This window comes from Pristiophorus japonicus, chromosome 1, assembly GCF_044704955.1.
Source record: "Pristiophorus japonicus isolate sPriJap1 chromosome 1, sPriJap1.hap1, whole genome shotgun sequence".
Taxonomy (NCBI): Eukaryota; Metazoa; Chordata; class Chondrichthyes; family Pristiophoridae; genus Pristiophorus; species Pristiophorus japonicus.
Window position 1 is genome coordinate 542,800,773 of NC_091977.1, and position 22,471 is coordinate 542,823,243.

At 47.1% G+C, this 22,471-nt stretch overlaps 2 protein-coding genes across 2 annotated transcripts in view; one reads left to right on the forward strand and one right to left on the reverse strand.

Moving 5' to 3' along the window:
• npc1 (Niemann-Pick disease, type C1) overlaps window positions 1-8,391 on the forward strand; it is a 55,814-nt gene extending 47,423 nt beyond the window's left edge. Inside the window, exon 25 of the mRNA XM_070896883.1 lies at window positions 8,271-8,391. Within this exon, the coding sequence (XP_070752984.1) occupies window positions 8,271-8,350 (80 nt within the window). The 3' untranslated portion in view covers window positions 8,351-8,391. The remainder of the gene's footprint in view (window positions 1-8,270) is intronic.
• Window positions 8,392-8,668: 277 nt separating this feature from the next.
• rmc1 (regulator of MON1-CCZ1) overlaps window positions 8,669-22,471 on the reverse strand; it is a 60,344-nt gene continuing 46,541 nt past the window's right edge. Inside the window, exons 19-20 of the mRNA XM_070896893.1 lie at window positions 17,247-17,472; window positions 8,669-8,847 (exon numbers count right to left, since the gene is read on the reverse strand). Coding sequence (XP_070752994.1) covers window positions 8,768-8,847; window positions 17,247-17,472 — 306 coding nt within the window. The 3' untranslated portion in view covers window positions 8,669-8,767. The remainder of the gene's footprint in view (window positions 8,848-17,246; window positions 17,473-22,471) is intronic.

Genomic DNA, 22,471 nt, shown 5'->3' on the forward strand with positions numbered 1-22,471 from the left:
ATATTGGATAGACCGAAGCCATTGTTTTCGGTCCCTGCCACAAACGCCGTTCCCTAGCCATTAACTCTAGCCCTCTTCCCAACTTCTGTCCGAGACTGACCCAGACTGTTCGCAACCTTGGTGTCACATTTGACCCTGAGATGAGCTTTCAACCACATAGCTGCAGCATAACTAAAAGCGCCCGTCTCCGCCCCTGCCTCAGCTCATCTGCTGCTGAAACCCTCGTCCATGTCTTTATTACCTCTAGATTTGACTATTCTAACGCACTCCTGGCTGGCCCCCCATATTCTACCCGACGTAAACTAGAGGTGATCCAAAACTCGGCTGCACCGTGTCCTAACTCACACCGAGTCCCGTTCACCCATCACCCCTGTGCTCACTGACCCGTGTCCTAACTCGCACCCAGTCCCGCTCACCCATCACCCCCTGTGCTCACTGCCCCGTGTCCTAACTCACACCCAGTCCCGCTCACCCATCACCCCCTGTGCTCACTGACCCGTGTCCTAACTCGCACCAAGTCCCACTCACCCATCACCCCCTGTGCTCACTACCCTGTGTCCTAACTCACACCGAGTCCCGTTCACCCATCACCCCCTGTGCTCACTGACCCGTGTCCTAACTCGCACCAAGTCCCACTCACCCATCACCCCCTGTGCTCGCTGCCCCGTGTCCTAACTCGCACCAAGTCCCACTCACCCATCACCCCCTGTGCTCACTGACCCGTGTCCTAACTCGCACCAAATCCCGCTCACCCATCACCCCCTGTGCTCACTGCCCCGTGTCCTAACTCACACCCAGTCCCGCTCACCCATCACCCCCTGTGCTCACTGCCCCGTGTCCTAACTCACACCGAGTCCCGCTCACCCATCACCCCTGTGCTCACTGACCCGTGTCCTAACTCGCACCCAGTCCCGCTCACCCATCACCCCCTGTGCTCACTGCCCCGTGTCCTAACTCACACCCAGTCCCGCTCACCCATCACCCCCTGTGCTCACTAACCCGTGTCCTAACTCGCACCAAGTCCCACTCACCCATCACCCCCTGTGCTCACTACCCTGTGTCCTAACTCACACCGAGTCCCGTTCACCCATCACCCCCTGTGCTCACTGACCCGTGTCCTAACTCGCACCAAGTCCCACTCACCCATCACCCCCTGTGCTCGCTGCCCCGTGTCCTAACTCGCACCAAGTCCCACTCACCCATCACCCCCTGTGCTCACTGACCCGTGTCCTAACTCGCACCAAATCCCGCTCACCCATCACCCCCTGTGCTCACTGCCCCGTGTCCTAACTCACACCCAGTCCCGCTCACCCATCACCCCCTGTGCTCACTGCCCCGTGTCCTAACTCACACCGAGTCCCGCTCACCCATCACCCCTGTGCTCACTGACCCGTGTCCTAACTCGCACCCAGTCCCGCTCACCCATCACCCCCTGTGCTCACTGCCCCGTGTCCTAACTCACACCCAGTCCCGCTCACCCATCACCCCCTGTGCTCACTAACCCGTGTCCTAACTCGCACCAAGTCCCACTCACCCATCACCCCCTGTGCTCACTACCCTGTGTCCTAACTCACACCGAGTCCCGTTCACCCATCACCCCCTGTGCTCACTGACCCGTGTCCTAACTCGCACCAAGTCCCACTCACCCATCACCCCCTGTGCTCGCTGCCCCGTGTCCTAACTCGCACCAAGTCCCACTCACCCATCACCCCCTGTGCTCACTGACCCGTGTCCTAACTCGCACCAAATCCCGCTCACCCATCACCCCCTGTGCTCACTGCCCCGTGTCCTAACTCACACCCAGTCCCGCTCACCCATCACCCCCTGTGCTCACTGCCCCGTGTCCTAACTCACACCGAGTCCCGCTCACCCATCACCCCTGTGCTCACTGACCCGTGTCCTAACTCGCACCCAGTCCCGCTCACCCATCACCCCCTGTGCTCACTGCCCCGTGTCCTAACTCACACCCAGTCCCGCTCACCCATCACCCCCTGTGCTCACTAACCCGTGTCCTAACTCGCACCAAGTCCCACTCACCCATCACCCCCTGTGCTCACTACCCTGTGTCCTAACTCACACCGAGTCCCGTTCACCCATCACCCCCTGTGCTCACTGCCCCGTGTCCTAACTCACACCCAGTCCCGCTCACCCATCACCCCCTGTGCTCACTGCCCCGTGTCCTAACTCACACCCAGTCCCGCTCACCCATCACCCCCTGTGCTCACTGCCCCGTGTCCTAACTCACACCAAGTCCCACTCACCCATCACCCCCTGTGCTCGCTGACCCCGTGTCCTAACTCGCACCAAGTCCCGCTCACCCATCACCCCCTGTGCTCACTGCCCCGTGTCCTAACTCGCACCCAGTCCCACTCACCCATCACCCCCTGTGCTCACTGCCCCGTGTCCTAACTCGCACCAAGTCCCGCTCACCCATCACCCCCTGTGCTCACTGCCCCGTGTCCTAACTCGCACCAAGTCCCGCTCACCCATCACCCCCTGTGCTCACTGCCCCGTGTCCTAACTCGCACCAAGTCCCGCTCACCCATCACCCCCTGTGCTTGCTGCCCCGTGTCCTAACTCACACCGAGTCCCGCTCACCCATCACCCCCTGTGCTCACTGCCCCGTGTCCTAACTCGCACCCAGTCCCGCTCACCCATCACCCCCTGTGCTCACTGCCCCGTGTCCTAACTCGCACCAAGTCCCACTCACCCATCACCCCCTGTGCTCACTGCCCCGTGTCCTAACTCGCACCCAGTCCTGCTCACCCATCATCCCCCCGTGCCCCGTGTCCTAACTCACACCCAGTCCTGCTCACCCATCACCCCCTGTGCCCCATGTCCTAACTCACACCCAGTCCCGCTCACCCATCATCCCCTGTGCCCCGTGTCCTAACTCACACCCAGTCCCACTCACCCATCACCCCCTGTGCTCACTGCCCCGTGTCCTAACTCACACCCAGTCCCACTCACCCATCACACCCTGTGCTCACTGACCTACACTGGCTTCCGGTTAAGCAACGCCTCAATTTCAAAATCCTCATCCATATTTTCAAATCCCTCCATGGCCCTCGCCCCTCCCTTTCTCTGTTACCTCCTCCAGTCCCACAACCCCCGAGATGTCTGCGCTCCTCTAATTCTGCCCTCCTGACCATCCCTGATGATAATCGCTCCACCATTGGTGGCCGTGCCTTCTGTTGCCTGGGCCCCAAGCTCTGGAACTCCCTCCCTAAACCTCTCCGCCTCTCTAACTCTCTTTCCTCCTTCAATTCACTCCTTAAAACCGACCTCTTTGACCTAGCTTTTGGTCACCTGCGCTATTTTCTACTTATGCGGCTCGGTGCTAAATTGTTTTATATCACAATACTCCTGTGAAGTGCCTCGGGACTTTTCACTACGTTAAAGGCGCTATATAAATATAAGTTATTCTTGTAGTTTCGGACTTCAGTTGAAGGAATATTGTCTTGCCGTCTGGGACAATAGAATGGATATTGATTATTAATGGATGTTCTTTTTCATCCTTGTAGTGTTGTGGTATTTCAGTTGAGTTCAGTAACCACATAGTTCGTGGATTTTCTGTCAGTATGAAGAAAACCAGGGTGGACCGTGCAGAGGAAGCTCTGGCAAATATGGGTAGTTCGGTAAGTAACTGAATGTGGCATCAGACATCACCTCCTCAGGATCCATGAGTTTTAACTTAAAAAAATCAGCAAACTATATCTGGATTATTTAGAACTTTATCATCCTGGAGGAAAAGGCACATGTCTTTTAAATCTTGAACATACTTCAGATAGCACTGGAATTAACCTGGCCCTTCATAGGACCCTGCCCTTACTCACAGCTGCTGCCCATGTGAAAGGTGGGTAATCAGTGCGGTGGCTGCTGTGTATATTATTTATATATTAAGGACCTGTGCTCTAATCTCTCTCTGTCTCTAGGTATTTAGCGGCATCACACTGACTAAGTTTGGAGATATTGTGGTCTTGGCATTTGCCAAATCCCAGATTTTCCAGTTCAGAATGTATTTGGCGATCGTGCTTTTGGGAGCTGTTCATGTCCTTGTATTCATTCCAGTATTGCTTAGTTATATCGTTAAGATTGTTAAAATCCAGTTTTGTTTATATGAAAGCAGATAACTATCTGACTGTTGATCATTTGAACTTTATTTTAAATGCTTCATTCATTGAGCCATTCTGGCACTTATCTGACAGCAAGAAGAGCATACAATAGTTCTACTTAGAAACATAGAAAATAGGTGCAGGAGTAGGCCATTCGGCCCTTCGAGCCCGCACCACCATTCAACATGATCATGGCTGATCATTCACCTCAGTACCCCTTTCCTGCTTTCTCTCCATACCCTTTGATCCCTTTAGCCGTAAGGGCCACTTCTAACTCCCTTTTGAATATATTTAGTGAATTGGCCTCAACAACTTTCTGTGGTAGAGAATTCCACAGGTTCACCACTCTCTGGGTGAAGAAGTTTCTCCTCATCTCAGTCCTAAATGGCTTACCCCTTATCCTTAAGACTGTGACCCCTGGTTCTGGACTTCCCCAACATTGGGAACATTCTTCCTGCATCTAACCAGTCCAATCCCGTCACAATTTTATATCTTTCTATGAGATCCCCTAAATTCCAGTGAAAATAAGCGTAGTCGATCCAGTCTTTCTTCATACGTCAGTCCTGCCATCCCGGGAATTAGTCTGGTGAACTTTCGCTGCACTCCCTCAATAGCAAGAATGTCCTTCCTCAGATTAGGAGACCAAAACTGAACACAATATTCCAGATGAGGCCTCACTAAGGCCCTGTACAACTGTAGCAACACCTCCCTGCCCCTGTACTCAAATCCCCTCGCTATGAAGGCCAACATACCATTTGCCTTCTTCACCTCCTGCTGTACCTGCATGCCAACTTTCAATGACTGATGTACCATGACACCCAGGTCTCGTTGCACCTCCCCTTTTCCTAATCTGCCGCCATTCAGATAATATTCTGCCTTCCTGTTTTTGCCCCCAAAGTGGATAACCTCACATTTATCCAAATTATACTGCATCTGCCATGCATTTGCCCACTCACCTAACCTGTTCAAGTCACTCTGCAGCCTCTTAGTGTCCTCCTCACAGCTCACATCGCCACCCAGCTTCATGTCATCTGCAAACTTGGAGATATTACACTCAATTCCTTCATCCAAATTCTTAATGTATATTGTAAAAAGCTGGGGTCCCAGCACTGAACCTTGCGGTACCCCACTAGTCACTGCCTGCCATTCTGAAAATGACCAGTTTATCCCGACTCTCTGCTTCCTGTCTGCCAACCAGTTCTCTATCCACTACTCCCAATACGATGTGCTTAAATTTTGCACACTAATCTCTTGTGTGGGACCTTGTCAAAAGCCTTCTGCAAGTCCAAATACACCATATCCACTGGTTCTCCCTTGTCCATCCCTTTTGAGGATGTAACTCTACTAGTTACATCCTCAAAAAATTCCAGAAGATTCGTCAAGCGTGATTTCCCTTTCATAAATCCATGCTGACTTGGACCGATCCTGTCACTGCTTTCCAAATGTGCTGCTGTTATATCTTTAATAATTGATTCCAACATTTTCCCCACTATCGATATCAGGCTAACCGGTCTATAATTCTGTTTTCTCTCTCCCTCCTTTTTAAAAATATTTATTTATTATACTCATCGCCGAGAGCATGCAGAAACCAAGCGCAGGCAGCGGAAGGAGCGTGCGGCAAACCAGTCCCACCCTCCCTTTCCCTCAACCATTGTCTGTCCCACCTGTGACAGAGACTGTGGCTCTCGTATTGGACTGTTCAGCCACCTAAGGACACATTTTGAGTGGAAGCAAGTCTTCCTCGATTCCGAGGGACTGCCTATGATGATGATGATTTATTTATATTCATTAATTTAGCTTCCTCTTGTTACTATCAATTCTTGTGCCTGCTTTTTATTCAAGCTAAAGTTACCACACCTTGGTGTATTGGTCTTGGAAGGAGGGCAGTGCAGATTCCCCAGAATATTACTGGGACTCCCAAGGGTTAAATTGAGGAGAGGTTATATAAACTAATCCTTGGACTATAGAAGGTTAAAGGGTGACTTGAGCTGTTTAGGATTTTTCGAAGGAATTAATGGTGATAGAAGTGAGGAACACTCAAAGCAGTAGATGCTGGGTCTCAATTTTAATTGAGACAGATTTTTCCTCCCCATGGGTATTGAAGGATATGGAGCGGAGGTGAGCAGAGTAAAGATACAGATCAGCACGATCTGATTGAATGGCAGGACAGGCACGGCTGAATAGCCTACTCCTACGGCCTGAGAAGCTAGGCTATTACAAGCAGCTTTTTGTGTACAATTTCCCAGCCTGTGGATGAGACTAGTTTCCACAGAAGTAATTACAGGTCAATTAAGCCCCACTCATTGAAGCTGCTGAATGCTATGCTCTGGCCTTGAAGACTGCATCAGCAATGCCACAAGATTGAGGAAATGGAGTGAAGCCATTTTCTAAATGCTCAGAACCTGAGCCTTATGCTGAAGTGTGGCTCCATGTAACCAACTGAGGCATTGTTTAACTTTCTACACTCGCAGACAATTGTAGTTTGAGCTCATTATGATGATTCTTGATTTGCAATCTGCATTCTAGTACATCAAAGTTGGAGATTTTATCCAATCTTTTAACATAGAAAATAGGTGCAGGAGTAGGCCTTTCGGCCCTTCGAGCCTGCACCTCCATTCAATAAGATCATGGCTGATCATTCCCTCAGTACCCCTTTCCTGCTTTCTCTCCACACCCCTTGATCCCTTTAGCCGTAAGGGCCATATCTAACTCTCTCCTGAATATATCCAATGAACTGGCATCAACAACTCTCTGCAGCAGGGAATTCCACAGGTTAACAACTCTCTGAGTGAAGAAGTTTCTCCCATCTCAGTCCTAAATGGCTTACCCCTTATCCTCAGACTGTGTCCCCTGGTTCTGGACTTCCCCAACATCGGGAACATTCTTCCTGCATCTAACCTGTCCAGTCCCGTCAGAATTTTATATGTTTCTATGAGATCCCCTCTCATCCTTCTAAACTCCAGTGAATACAGGCCCAGTCGATCCAGTCTCTCCTCATATGTCAGTCCTGCCATTCCAGGAATCAATCTGGTGAACCTTCACTGCACTCCCTCAATAGCAAGAACATCCTTCCGCAGATTAGGAGACCAAAACTGAACACAATATTCCAGGTGAGACCTCACCAAGGCCCTGTACAACTACAAGAAGACCTCCCTGCTCATATACTCAAATCCCCTAGCTATGAAGGCCAACATACCTTTTGCCTTCTTCACCGCCTGCTGTACCTGCATGCCAACTTTCAATGACTGATGTACCATGACACTCAGGTCTCGTTGCATCTCCCCTTTTCCTAATCTGCCGCCATTCAGATAATATTCTGCCTTCGTGTTTTTGCTCACATTTATCCACATTATACTGCATCTGCCATGTATTTGCCCACTCACCGAACCTGTCCAAGTCACCCTGCAGCCTCTTAGCGTCCTCCTCACAGCTCACACTGCCACCCAGCTTAGTGTCATCTGCAAACTTGGGAGATATTACACACAATTCCCTCATCCAAATCATTAATGTATATTGTAAAGAGCTGGGGTCCCAGCACTGAGCCCTGCGGCACTCTACTAGTCACTGCCTGCCATTCTGAAAAGGACCCGTTTATCCCGACTCTCTGCTTCCTGTCTGCCAACCAGCTCTCTATTCACGTCAGTACATTACCCCCAATACCATGTGCTTCAATTTTGTACACCAATCTCTTGCATGGGACCTTGTCAAAAGCCTTTTGAAAGTCCAAATACACCACATCCACTGGTTCTTCCCTTGTCCACTCTACTAGTTACATCCTCAAAAAATTCTAGAAGATTTGTCAAGTATGATTTCCCTTTCATAAATCCATGCTGACTTGGACCGATCCTGTCACTGCTTTCCAAATGTGCTGCTATTTCATCTTTAATAATTGATTCCAACATTGATGGGATTGAAGCCCTGGGGATTTATCGGCCTTCAATCCCATCAATTTCCCTAACACAATTTCCCGCCTAATAAGGATTTCCTTCAGTTCCTCCTTCTCACTAGACCCTCGGTCCCCTAGTATTTCCGGAAGGTTATTTGTGTCTTCCTTTAGACAGAACCAAAGTATTTGTACAACTGGTCTGCCATTTCTTTGTTCCCCATTATAAATTCACCTTTAAAAAGTTTAAAAATATATTGTCTTGTGTTTAGGACCATCTGTAAACAGAGGGAAAGTTTCTGCTCTGCACGACCAGTACAAGGGCACAGAACGGGAGCGACTGTTGAAATAACCCAGCATTGACCAAGTGCTCCAGAACCACAGACTGACTATTGACCGCACACAGAATCTGAAGCAAGTCAAAGGATTTTGAACTACTGTCTTTGCAGTTTAATGCAGAAATTTCTTTGGTACTTTGAACTCAGGAAATTGGCTAGTTTGCTACAGCACAGACGGCTTTATTTATTGAAGGTTCCTGACTGGTTCCAGATTTATTGCATTAGTAATATCTTTTAACTGGCAGTTCAGCAGAGAAGTGGATGTGTAACTAGTAATTGCAAAGCTAGTTTACACTTTCCAGTTGACAAGTTAAAAGAATGCTGCTGGGAAGTGACACTAATGCATACTTTTAATACATGCCGAAAATTGTACAGATAAATTTCTATGAACATTCAATAACTAACGGTACATCGCTAACAGTGCTGATAGTTCATACAGCCATGGCTGTCAGAAGCGCTTGTTCTCCAAAAAGGCTTTTGAAATGGGTGATATGTTCTTCACAATGTTCTCCTAAAATTAAAGAATAATTCACATTAATGGTGCTCAAGTACAATGTATTGCATTAGGTAGAGTTGATATCAAAGTAAGTAGAGCCAAGAAATCCCCTTTCACAAGGATCTAAAGCCCAAAAAACTGAAGGACATGCCATTTAAAAATGGACGCGTTTATTTGTGCTGCCAAAATGGCCGCCATGCTCCACCCTTTGTTTCTGGTTGGACCCCTTGGATGATAAGCCACACCCTGAAGTTTCAAAGGAATGTGTCACTGGAACCGCCAATCCCAAGGTCGCACTGACTTTGCAAATTGTAACTCGATCCACTTTGACTTCTTGAAGCGACAGAGGACAGAGCTCCCCAGAAGACAGCAAGGGCTGGCCAAAGTCCCATACCCCAGTCCATCCCTCCCCCAGCCAAAGTGCCGTACCCCAGTCCAAGTCCATCCTTCCCCCCCCTCCCACTCCATCACCATAGATGGGGCATTGTGTGCGGATTGTTAACAGGTTTATTGAGTATGAAATGAGTAGTGACAGTGTCATGCCTTCTGGATATCATCCACTCCAATGCGGTCCCTTGTAGGGGTTTGGAAAAATGTGATCCGTCTTCCCTGAGTTCCCTCTCTCCCCTCCAACCCCGCACTACCCCCCCCGTCTCTCTCTCTCTCTCTCTCCTCCAGTTGCTCCTCTTCTCCCCCCACCTTAGCCTCTCGCTCCCAACCCCCAGCCCCTCAGCCCCTCTCTCACTCCCCCACCCTCACTCTCCCACCTACCCCCCAGCCCCTCTCATTCTCCCACCTACCCCCCAGCCTCTCTTTCTCCCACCCCCTAACATCCCTCTCACTCTCCCAATCCCTCCCCTCCCCTCCCCCCCCCCCCCCAAGCCCCTCTCACTCTCCCACCTACCCCCCAGCCTCTCTTTCTCCCACCCCCTAGCCTCCCTCTCACTCTCCCAACCCCCCCTCTCACTCTCCCAACCCCCCCCCCCACACCCAACCCAACCACACCCCCCACACCCAACCCCCCCCCCACACACACGCTGCCTGGGACTCGCAGCTCAGCGGGAAGCCTGGTTGGCCCCACTTCTCTTCCCGCCATCCGGCCCCCTCCCGAAACCTGTTCCAATTCAAGGAGTGGGAGCAAGAAGACTTCTGTTACTGTTGCACAAACTCCTTCCTATCTGGTGAAGTAAGGATACCTTTTGTAACTTGGTATGTCACTGATGCTGCATGAAAGGTAAGGCAGATCGACAAGTTGCGGCTCAAGCTGGCTGAAATGCTGATGTGGAACACACTAATACTTCCTGCTGAAACTAAATGAGTCTTTCATCTAAACTGAGGGACTGGTTCGTTTTTTTTTTTAAAACCACCACACTTTTAAACAATTACCCAAATTATGAGCAGCAGATCTCTGGAGCTAAAACATGTTGAAAATGATCAACTTTGTATATATCACAGGGAGGAAAATAAAACTTGCATTTATACTGCCTTAGGCCTTCCGGACATCCCAAAGTGCGATGAAGCCCCGTCAGTTGTAATGCAGGGCAACGTGGCAGCCAAACTGCACAGCAAGCTCCCACAGGGTAAATGACCAGAGAAGCTGAGATGCTGGTTCAGGGATAAATATTCACCAGCTCACCACAAACAACTCCTCTGCTTAAATAGTGCCATAGGATTGTTTTGTGCCCCTCTGAGGGGTAGATGGGACCTCGAACACTGGATCCAAAACAAAACAGGAAAGTAGAATTGAGATCCCCTTCTTGACTGTAAATACACTTAGTATTATGTAAATACACTTCAAGTTGCAATTTGTAATGTGAATTATTGTTCATTAAAGACTGCTACTAAAGGAATCTCATCTGGAAAACTCATTCTTTCCTGGTCTCATGAATTGCGGGTAAGTGGGTGGTCACTCCAGCACTGTTGGCGAGGTATGGCAGTGATCGTCAGTAGGAACCAATGCTTATTTTACATAAGAACATAGGAAATAGGAGCACGAAATGAGAAAATGGCCTCTCGAGCCATTCAACAAGATAGAAACATAGAAAATAGGTGCAGGAGTAGGCCATTCGGCCCTTCGAGCCTGCACCACCATTCAATAAGATCATGGCTGATCATTCACCTCAGTACCCCTTTCCTGCTTTCTCTCCATACACCCTTGATCCCTTTAGCCGTAAGGGCCATATCTAACTCCCTCTTGAATATATCCAATGAACTGGCATCAACAACTCTCTGCGGCAGGGAATTCCACAGGTTAACAACTCTGAGTGAAGAAGTTTCTCCTCATCTCAGTCCTAAATGGCCTACTCCTTATCCATAGACTGAGACCCTGGTTCTGGACCTCACCAACATTGGGAACATTCTACCTGCATCTAACCTGTCCAGTCCCGTCAGAATCTTATACGCTTCTATGAGATCCCCTCTCATCCTTCTAAACTCCAGTGTATAAAGGCCCAATTGATCCAGTCTCTCCTCATATGACATCCAGCCATCTTTGGAATTAGTCTGGTGAACCTTCGCTGCACTCCCTCAATAGCAAGAATGTCCTTCCTCAGATTAGACCAAAACTGAACACAATATTCCAGGTGAGACCTCACCAAGGCCCTGTACAATTGCAGTAAGACCTCCCTGCTCCTATACTCAAATCCCCTAGCTATGAAGGCCAACATACCCATTTGCCTTCTTCACTGCCTGTTGTACCTGCATGCCGACCTTCAATGACTGATGAACCATGACACCCAGGTCTCGTTACACCTCCCCTTTTCTTAATCTGCCGCCATTCAGATAATATTCTGCCTTTGTGTTTTTGCCACCAAAGTGGATAACCTCACATTTATCCACATTATACTGCATCTGCCCTGCATTTGCCCACTCACCGAACCTGTCCAAGTCACCCTGCAGCCTCTTAGCATCCTCCTCACAGCTCACACCGCCACCTAGTTTAGTGTCATCTGCAAACTTGGAGATATTACACTCAATTCCTCATCCAAATCATTAATGTATATTGTAAAGAGCTGGGGTCCCAGCACTGAGCCCTGCGGCACTCCACTAGTCACTGCCTGCCATTCTGAAAAGGACCCGCTTATCGCGACTCTCTGCTTCCTGTCTGCCAACCAGTTCTCTATCCACATCAGTACATTACCCCCAATACCATGCGCTTTGACTTTGCACACCAATCTCTTGTGCGGGACCTTGTCAAAAGCCTTTTGAAAGTCCAAATACACCACATCCACTGGTTCTCCCTTGTCCACTCTGCTAGTTACATCCTCAAAAAATTCCAGAAGATTCGTCAAGCATGACTTGCCTTTCATAAATCCGTGCTGACTTGGACCAATCCTGTCACTGCTTTCCAAATGCGCTGCTATTTCATCCTTAATGATTGATTCCAACATTTTCCCCACTACTGATGTCAGGCTAACCGGTCTATATTTACCCGCTTTCTCTCTCTCTCCTTTTTTAAAAAGTGGTGTTACATTCGCTACCCTCCAGTCCATAGGAACTGATCCAGAGTCGATAGACTGTTGGAAAATGATCACCAATGCATCCACTATTTCCAGGGCCACTTCCTTAAGTACTCTGGGGGATGCAGACTATCAGGCCCCAGGGATTTATCAGCCTTCAATCGCATCAATTTCCCTAACACAATTTTCCACCTAATAAAGATATCCTTCAGTTCCTCCTTCTCACTAGACCCACTGTCCCCTAGTACATTCGGAAGGTTATTTGTGTCTTCCTTCGTGAAGACAGAACCAAAGTATTGGTTCAATTGGTCTGCCATTTCTTTGTTACCCATTATAAATTCACCTGAATCCGACTGCAAGGGACCTACATTTTGTCTTCACTAATCTTTTTTTCTTCACATATTTATAGAAGCTTTTGCAGTCAGTTTTTATGTTCCCTGCAAACCTCCTCTCGTACTCTATTTTCCTCCTCTTAATTAAACCCTTAGTCCTCCTCTGTTGAATTCTAAATTTCTCCCAGTCCTCAGGTTTGCTACTTTTTCTGGCCAATTTATAGGCCTCTTCCTTGATTTTAACATTATCCTTAATTTCTCTTGTTAGCCACGGTTGAGCCACCTTCCCCGTTTTATTTTTACTCCAGACAGGGATGTACAATTGCTGAAGTTCATCCATGTGATCGTTAAATGTTTGCCATTGCCTATCCACCGTCAACCCTTTAAGTATCCTTTGCCAGTCTATTCTAGTCAATTCACGCCTCATACCGTCGAAGTTACCTTTCCTTAAGTTCAGGACCCTAGTTTCCGAATTAACTGTGTCACTCTCCATCTTAATAAAGAATTCTACCATATTATGGTCACTCTTCCCCAAGGGGACTCGCACAACAAGATTGCTAATTAGTCCTTTCTCATTACACATCACCCAGTGTAGGATGGCCAGCTCTCTAGTTGGTTCCTCGACATATTGGTCGAGAAAACCATCCCTAATACATTCCAGGAAATCCTCCTCCACCGTATTGCTAGCAGTTTGGTTAGCCCAATCAATATGTAGAGTAAAGTCACCCATGATAACTGCTGTACCTTTATTGCATGCATCCCTTATTTCTTGTTTGATACTGTCCCCAACCTCACTACTACTGTTTGGTGGTCAGTACACAACTCCCACTCGCGTTTTCTGCCCTTTGATATTCCACAGCTCCACCCATACCGATTCCACATCATCCAGGCTAATGTCCCTCCTTACTATTGCATTAATTTCCTCTTTAACCAGCAACGCCACCCCGCCTCCTTTTCCTCTCTGCCTATCCTTCCTAAATGTTGAATACCCCTGGATGTTGAGTTCCCAGCCTGGGTCACCCTGTAGCCATGTCTCCGTGATGCCAATTACATCAGATCCGTTAACTGCTGTCTGCGCAGTTAATTCTTCCACCTTATTCCGAATACTCCTCGCATTGAGGCACAGAGCCTTCAGGCTTGTCTTTTTAACACACTTTGCCCCGATAGCATTTTGCTGTAATGTGGCCCTTTTTGTTTTTTGCCTTGGGTTTCTCTGCCCTCCACTTTTACTATTCTCCTTTCTATCTTTTGCTTCTGCCTCCATTTTATTTCCCTCCATCTCCCTGCATAGGTTCCCATCCCCCTGGATTTAGTTTAACTCCTCCCCAATAGCACTCGCAAACACTCCCCCTAGGACATTGGTTCCGGTCCTGCCCAGGTGCAGACCATCCGGTTTGTACTGGTCCCACCTCCCCCAGAACCGGTTCCAATGTCCCAGGAATTTGAATCCCTCCCTTTTGCACCACTCCTCAAGCCATGTATTCATCTGAGCTATCCTGCGATTCCTACTCTGACCTCTTAGTCCTCCTCTGTTGAATTCTAAATTTCTCCCAGTCCTCAGGTTTGTTACTTTTTCTGGCCAATTTATATGCCTTGTCCTTAGTTTTAACACTATCCTTAATTTCTCTTGTTAGCCACAGTTGAGCCACCTTCCCCATTTTATTTTTACTCTAGACAGGGATGTACAATTGTTGAAGTTCATCCATGTGATCTTTAAATGTTTGCCATTGCCTATCCACCGTCAACCCTTTAAGTATCATTTGCCAGATCATGGACTCAGCTCCACTTCCCCGCACACTACCCATAACCCTTGACTCCTCCCTTATCCTTCAAAAACCTGTCTATCTCCACCTTAAATATATGCAATGACCCAGCCTCCACAGTTCTCGAGGGTATAGAATTCCAAAGATTCATGACCCTCCGAGTTCTGTTTTAAATGGGCGGCCCCTTATTCTAAGATTATGCCCCCTAGTTCTAGCCTCCCCCATCAGTGGAAACATCCTCTCTGCATCCACCTTGTCAAACCCCCTCATAATCTTATACGTTTCGATAAGCTCATCTCTCAGTCTTTTAAACTCCAATGAGTATTCACCTTGTTTGTTACATCCTCAAAGAACTCCAGCAAATTTGTCAAACATGATTTCCCTTTCATAAATCCATGCTGACTCTGTTTGACTGCATTATGATTTCCCAAATGTGGATATCTGAACGGAATATATGGAATTAAGGATAGTAAAGTAAACGGGATATATGAAAATGTATAAGCCATGGAAGAATAGCTGGGAGAATGTCAGATTGCAAATAGTGCAACATCAGCATAGCTAACAGTCTGTCTCAAGGTTTCAAGTCACTAATCCTGCCAATAATATATAATTGTAACATGAAATACATCTGCAGAATTGCAAGGTCTCAGTAAATAGTCACACCATTAGATTGAAACATTTAGAGGCAATACTTGAGCTTTCAAGAAGAACATCTCATATAGATTGACTAATGAGTGGCTGAGTTAGATTGTCAATCCATTTGTATTTTGTTATCTGATTTCAAAACTGTATAACTGTTAACGCTTTACGATGTAACTTCACCTATCCGTAGGGAGTGTGTACGCTCTATCCAGAGAGTATATCTTCTGTCTGATAGGTCTTACTGGCCGGTAATAAAGACTGCTTTGTTCAAAGCACAAGAGGTATTCGACTCAGTAATTTTACTGAACCAGATTGAGGTAAAAGAATCCAGGAATTAACATATTCACCTTGTTTGTTACATCCTCAAAGAACTCCAGCAAATTTGTCAAACATGATTTCCCTTTCATAAATCCATGCTGACTCTGTTTGACTGCATTATGATTTCCCAAATGTCCTGCTACTACTTCCTTAATAATGGACTCCAGCATTTTCCCATTGACAGATGTTAGGAGAACTGGTCTATCGTTTCCTGCTTTCTGACTCCCTCCTTTCTTAAATAGGGGTTTTCCAATCTGATGGGACCTCGCCAGAATCCAGGGAATTTTGGTAGATTACAATCAATGCATCCACTATCTCTGCAGCCACTTCTTTCAAGACCCCATTACCCTTTGCTTCCTGCCTCTGAACCAATTTTGGATCCAACTTGCCATTTTGCCCTGGATCCCATGGGCTTTTACTTTTGTGACCAGTCTGCCATGTGGGACCTTATCAAAAGTTTTGCTAAAATCCGTATACACTACATCGTACGTACTGCCCGCATCGACCCTCCTGGTTACCTCCTCAAAAAATTCAAACAAATTAGTCGGACACGACCTTCCCTTAATAAATCCATGCTGACTGTCCTGGATTAATTCATGTCTTTCCAAATGCAGATTTAACCTGTCCCTCAGGATTTTTTCCAATAATTTTCCCACCACAGGTTAGGCTGACTGGTCTGTAATTACTCGGCCTATCCCTTTCTCCCTTTTTAAACAAAGGTACGACATTAGCAGTCTTCCAGTCCTCTGGCACCGCACCTGTAACCAGAGAGGATTGGAAAATGATGGTCAGAGCCTCTGCTATTTCCTCTTTTGCTTCTTTTAACAGCCTGGGAGCTTTAATACTTCCTCTCTAACTATATGTACCTCGTCTAATATTCCACACTCCTCCTCCCTCATTGCAAAGTCTGCATCACACCACTCTTATGAAAACAGGTGCAAAGTATTCATTAAGAATCCTACCCACGTCTTCCCCCTCCACACACAGATTTCCTTTATGGTCTCTAATAGGCCTCACTCTTTCTCCAGTTATCCTCTTGCTCTTAATGTATTTATAAAACATCTTTGGGGTTCCCCTGATTTTAGTTCCAACATTCTTTCATGCTCTCCTGATATCTTTTTTAATTGCACCCCTACACATCTTATACTCCTCTACAGTTTCTGCAGTGTTGAGTTCCCGGTATCCGTCATAAGCTTCCCTTTTTTTCTTTATCTTACCCTGTATGTCTCTTGACATCCAAGGGGCTCTAGATTTGTTAGCGCTTTTTTTTTTTAAAGGGTACATACTCTGCACCCTTAAAAAGGAGATGATCATGCTCTGTGCCCTCCCTATCTCCTCCTTGAATACCTCCCACTCTCTGACACTGATTTACCATCAAGTAGTCGTTTCCAGTCCACTTTGGCCAAATCTAGTCGAAACATTTCCCAATCCTCTGGCCTTTCACTATTCTTCACGACATTGTGTGCTTTTGTTTTCAACTTGATATCATCCTTTACTTCCTTAGTTAGCCACGGATGGTTCATCTTCGAGTCTTTCTTTCTCACTGGAATATATCTTTGATGAGAGTTATGAAATATGTCCTTAAATGTTTATTCACCGTCTTACCCTTTAATATATTTTCTGAGTCCACTTTAACCAACTCTGCCTTCATACCTTTGTAATTGCCTTTAAGTTCAGGACACTAGTCTGAGACCTAGCTTTCTCACGCTCGAACTGAATTGGAAATGCTACCATGCTTATGATCACTCTTCCCTAGAGGATCTTTTATGACAAGATTAATTAATCCAGACTCATTACACAGTACCAGATCTAAAATAGCCTGCTCCCTGGTTGGTTCTGCAACGTCTTTTCATCCCGCCCGACCACCAGTTGTTTTCAAAGCACTTCTGGTTTGTACTCACCTGGTGTGAAGTGTGAGCTTCCTCGTAGCCTCTGATTCCTCTGTTCGAAAAACTTGAAGGTGGTGTAGAACAGCATTGCGTCTCCAGTCTGTCTTGCTGCATCCAGGAATTTCCGGGCCGAGATACTGTCATGGCTACCAACGCTTCGAATAAACCGCAATGCACCCAGAACCTGGTGCTTGGACAGTAAAACTTCCACAATCTCATCGTTAGCTGTGGAGAGTCGCTGCAATAGTGACAGGGAAGAGCTTGTATAAGAACATAAGAAATAGGAGCAGGAGTAGGCCATACAGCCCCTCGAGCATGCTCCACCATTCAATAAGATCATGGACTCAGCTCCACTTCCCTGCCCGCTCCCTATAACCCCTTATCCCCTTATCGTTTAAGAAACTGTCTATTTCTGTTTCAAATTTATTCAATGACCCAGCTTCCACAGCTCTCTGAGGCAGCGAATTCCACAGATTTACAACCCTCTGAGAGAAGAAATTCCTCCTCATCTCGGTTTTAAATGGGCAGCCCCTTATTCTAAGATTATGCCCCCTAGTTCTAGTCTCCCCCATCAGTGGAAACATCCTCCCTGCATCCACCTTGTCAAGCCCCCTCATAATCTTATACGTTTCAATAAGATCACCTCTCATTCTTCTGAATTCCAATGAGTAGAGGCCCAACCTACTCAACCCTTCCTCATAAGACAACCCCCTCATCTCCGGAATCAACCGAGTGAACCTTCTCTGAACTGCCTCCAAAGCAAGTATATCCTTTCATAAATATGGAAACCAAAACTGCAGGCAGTATTCCAGGTGTGGCCTCACCAATACCCTGTATAGCTGTAGCAAGACTTCCCTGCTTTTATACTCCATCCCCTTTGCAATAAAGAGAACATCTGACGCACACTTGCAAAGCCAAGTTGAGCACGTTGCCAACCAAGTACAATCCGTGCAGTGTCCAGTGCTATGTAGTAAATGTCAGCAATGTCGCCTCTGCCTTGCCAACATGAATTCTGGATTTCAAGTTGTGATCAGATTAGGCGATGCTGCCACAGCATTGAATAATGAGTCAGTCTCTGCTGGTCTCTGTTCCACTTCTGGAGAGCCAAGTGGGAGACTCTCCCTACCACAAGACAGGTGCTCAACACTTTCATTGGCCCCAGTGTCTCTAAAGCCACAGCTGAATTTTTGTAAGAGGCTTAACCAATATCTGAATACGAGCAAACCAGGGCATTGCAGCAACGCTCCTGTAACACGACCTATTGTGGGTATTGGTGGCATCGGTCCCTAACCCAGCAGGAGTCCGTCGAGGGAACTATTAATGGTAATAGGTAACCAAAAGTGGGAACTCTTGTATCCGTGGCAACACGTTACTAGGAATCTTTACTCCTGTTGGATACTCAGAAGAGATTTTGTCCGATTAGGGGCCGGGGGGGGGAGGTGTTTGTTTTCTAAGTTTATAGTATTGTACATTCTGTACAGTATTTAAAAGCCTTGGGTAGCCACACTCAGCCCACTACTGAAGCACTTGGTTTGGTGCAAGTGATGTACTTCATAGGTCAGTGAAGGGAGTATAACACCAGACGAGGCAACTGGGGCACAATGTCTGTGCTGAATAAAAATTCTAATTTTAGCCCGAGAGTTCCAATATTTGCTGCTTTCATTGATGTCTACATGTGCACCGCAACAGAATGTTAGTCAATACGGTTACAGAACAACCTCAAACAGTTTTTCTTTGTATGTTTCTCCTGAAAAGGACAGCCCAGTACATTACATACATAGGATATACGGCACAGAAACAGGCCAACCAGTCCATGGCGGCGTTTATGCTCCACTCGAGCCTCCTCCCGTCTTTCCTCATCTAACTCTATCAGCATAACCCTCTATTCCCTTCTCCCCCCATATGCTTGTCCAGCCTCCCCTTAAATGCATCGATACTATTCGCCTCAACCCCTCCCTGTGGCAGCGAGTTCCACATTCTCACCGCTCTCTGGGTAAAGAAGTTTCTCCTGAATTCCCTACAGGATTTCTTGGTGACTATCTTATATTGATGGCCTCTAGTTTGTCCTTCCCCACAAGTGGAAACATTCTCTCTGTATCCACTCTAACAAAACCTATCATCATTTCAAAGACCTCTCACAATTTTAAAGACTTTTATCAGGTCACTCCTCAGCCATCTCTTTTCAAGAGACCCAGCCTGTTCATCCTTCCCTGATATGTATACCCTCAGATTTCTGGTATCGTTCTTGTAAATCTTTTTTGTACCCCCTCCTGTGCCTCTATATCCTTTTTATAATACGGCGACCAGAATTGTTGAGGGATTGGTCATCCCCAGTGCCTTTGTTGTTGTGTCCAAGAATCAAAACCCAACTTCTATAGCGTGTCTGGGAACTTTGCCCCATACCTTTGCAACATGAAGTCCAGTACCACAGATGCATTAAAGGGGAAGCTAGTTAAACATGAGGCAGCAAAGTAGGCTACGCTGATGAAGAGGGGTAAGAGAAGGCTTGTGTGAAGCATGGACCAGTTGGGCTGAATGGCCTGTTTCTGTGCGGTATATTCTATGTAATGCAACAAGCAGAAAACTTTAGCTGTGGAAAGTCTAACTGGTACATAAGAACATAAGAGATAGGGGCAGGAGTAGGCCATACGGCCCCTCGAGCCTGCTCCGCCATTTAATACGATCATGGCTGATCCGATCATGGACTCAGCTCCACTTCCCCGCCCGCTCCCCATAACCCTTTATTCCCTTATCGGTTAAGAAACTGTCTATCTCTGTCTTAAATTTAATTTCTTCAATGTCCCAAGCTTCCACAGCTCGCTGAGACAGCGAATTCCACAGATTTACAACCCTCAAAGAAATTTCTCCTTCTCTCAGTTTTAAATGGGCGGCCCCTTATTCTAAGATCATGCCCCCTAGTTCTAGTCTCCCCCATCAGTGGAAACATCCTCTCTGCATCCACCTTGTCAAGCCCCCTCATAATCTTATACTTTTCGATACGATCACCTGAATTCCAATGAGTAGAGGCCCAAACTACTCAATCTTTCCTCATAAGTCAACCCCCTCATCTCCAGAATCAACCTAGTGAACCTTCTCTGAACTGCCTCCAAAGCAAGTATATCCTTTCGTAAATATGGAAACCAAAACTGTACGCAGTATTCCATGTTGAATGAGTAATGGCTAACTCTTTCTTGCGCCATGGTGTGAAGGTTTAACTGTTTCTTCCATTCTCTCTTGAAATGGGCTGACTTGAGCTGGGTGAGAGGGATGTCCTTCGGTGCTTCACACAGTAACTGTTTTGCCGGTATGATCTTAGACTAGTCCATTCCATTGCTTGGCAAGGGGAGGAGCAAATCAAACACAACCTGCCCTTGCCTGATGCTCACGGGCATGTGCTTCGAGTAGGGGGGCAGCGAACTGATACATTCCAACAGTTCTTTTTCTTCTCTCCAGAAGCACTGAATCAAGTTATAACACCGAACCATTGTGCCAATTGAGAGCAGCTAGCTCTCGAGACTGAGACCCAGGGCCTTGCTGGTCTGAATGGCTTATAAGAAATAGGAGCAGGAGTCGGCCATTCGGCCCCTCGAGCCTGCTCCGTCATTCAATAAGATCATGGCTGATCTTTAACCTCATCTCCACTTTCCCGCCCGATCCCTTGATTCCCTTAAGAGTCCAAAAATCGATCTGAGCCTTGAATATACTCAATGACTGAGCCGCCACAGCCCGCTGGGGCAGAGAATTCCAAAGAGTCACCACCCTTTGAGTGAAGAAATTCCTCCTCATCTCAGTCTTAAATGGCCGACCCCTTATCCGGAGATTCTGACCCCTGGTTCTAGACTCTCCAGCCCCCACGGGGGAAACATCCTCCCTGCATCTACCCCGTCAATCCCTTTCAGAATCTTTTGTTTCAAGGAGATCACCTCTCATTGTTCTAAACTCCAGAGAGTACAGACCCATTCTACACAATCTCTCTTCCTAGGACAACCTTCTCATCCCAGGATTTCACAGTACCACAACCAGCATTGCTTCAATCAGTAAGCAATTCGATGAAGCAGTTTTTTTTTACATCTGAGCCATAATGTTGAAGATATTACTGAGAAGCAAGTCCATGGTAGTCATATAGGTGCTGCAATGGATATATAACTTATATTTATTGGACATATAACTTATATTTATATAGCGCCTTTAACAAGGTGCTTCACAGGAGAGTTAGCAAACAAAGCCACATAAGGAGCTAATCGGGCAGGTGACCAAAAGCTTGGTCAAAGTGGACTGGAAAAGGAGAAATGTGCCGGGCTGTGCGGAAAGTGCCGGGGTGGAGTGGGACTAATCGGATCGCTATTTCAAAGAGCCGGCACAGGCACGATGGGCCGAATGGCCTCCTTCTGTGCTGAATGATTCTATGACTGTGAACGGTTAAGGGAACACAATCCATATTGAATAACTTTCTACACCAAGATCCTGCAAATCCCCTGGGAGGACAGACGCACCAATGTTAGTGTCCTCGACCAGGCCAACATCGAAGCACTGACCACACTCGACAGGCCGCATTGTTCGCATGCCCGATACAAGACTCCCAAAGCAATCGCTCTACTCGGAACTCCTACACGGCAAGCAAGCCCCAGGTGGGCAGAGGAAACATTTCAAGGACACTCTCAAAGCCTCCTTGATAAAAATGCAACATCCCCACCGACACCTGGGAGTCCCTGACCAAAGACCGCCCTAAGTGGAGGAAGTGCATCCGGGAGGGCGCTGAGCACCTCGAGTCTCGTCGCTGAGAGCATGCAGAAAGCAAGCGCAGGCAGCGGAAGGAGCGTGCGGCAAACCAGACTCCCCACCCACCCTTTCCCTCAACCACTGTCTGTCCCACCTGTGACAGAGACTGTAATTCCCGTATTGCACTGTTCAGTCACCTGAGAACTCACTTTGAGTGTAAGCAAGTGTTCCTCGATTTCGAGGGACTGCCTCAGATGATAACAACATTTATTCAGTTGTAATGGGACCAATTAAGTGGCGTTAGTAATGTTTTGCATTGTAATGTAAGCAAGCAAGCAAGATGCTGCCAGAAAGCATTTAAGGATCATTTCATCTATGGAGGCTTTAAAGACCAGCCAAGTGAACATAAACACATAGAAACATAGAAAATAGGTGCAGGAGTAGGCCATTCGGCCCTTCGAGCCTGCACCGCCATTCAATATGATCATGGCTGATCATTCCCTCAGTACCCCATTCCT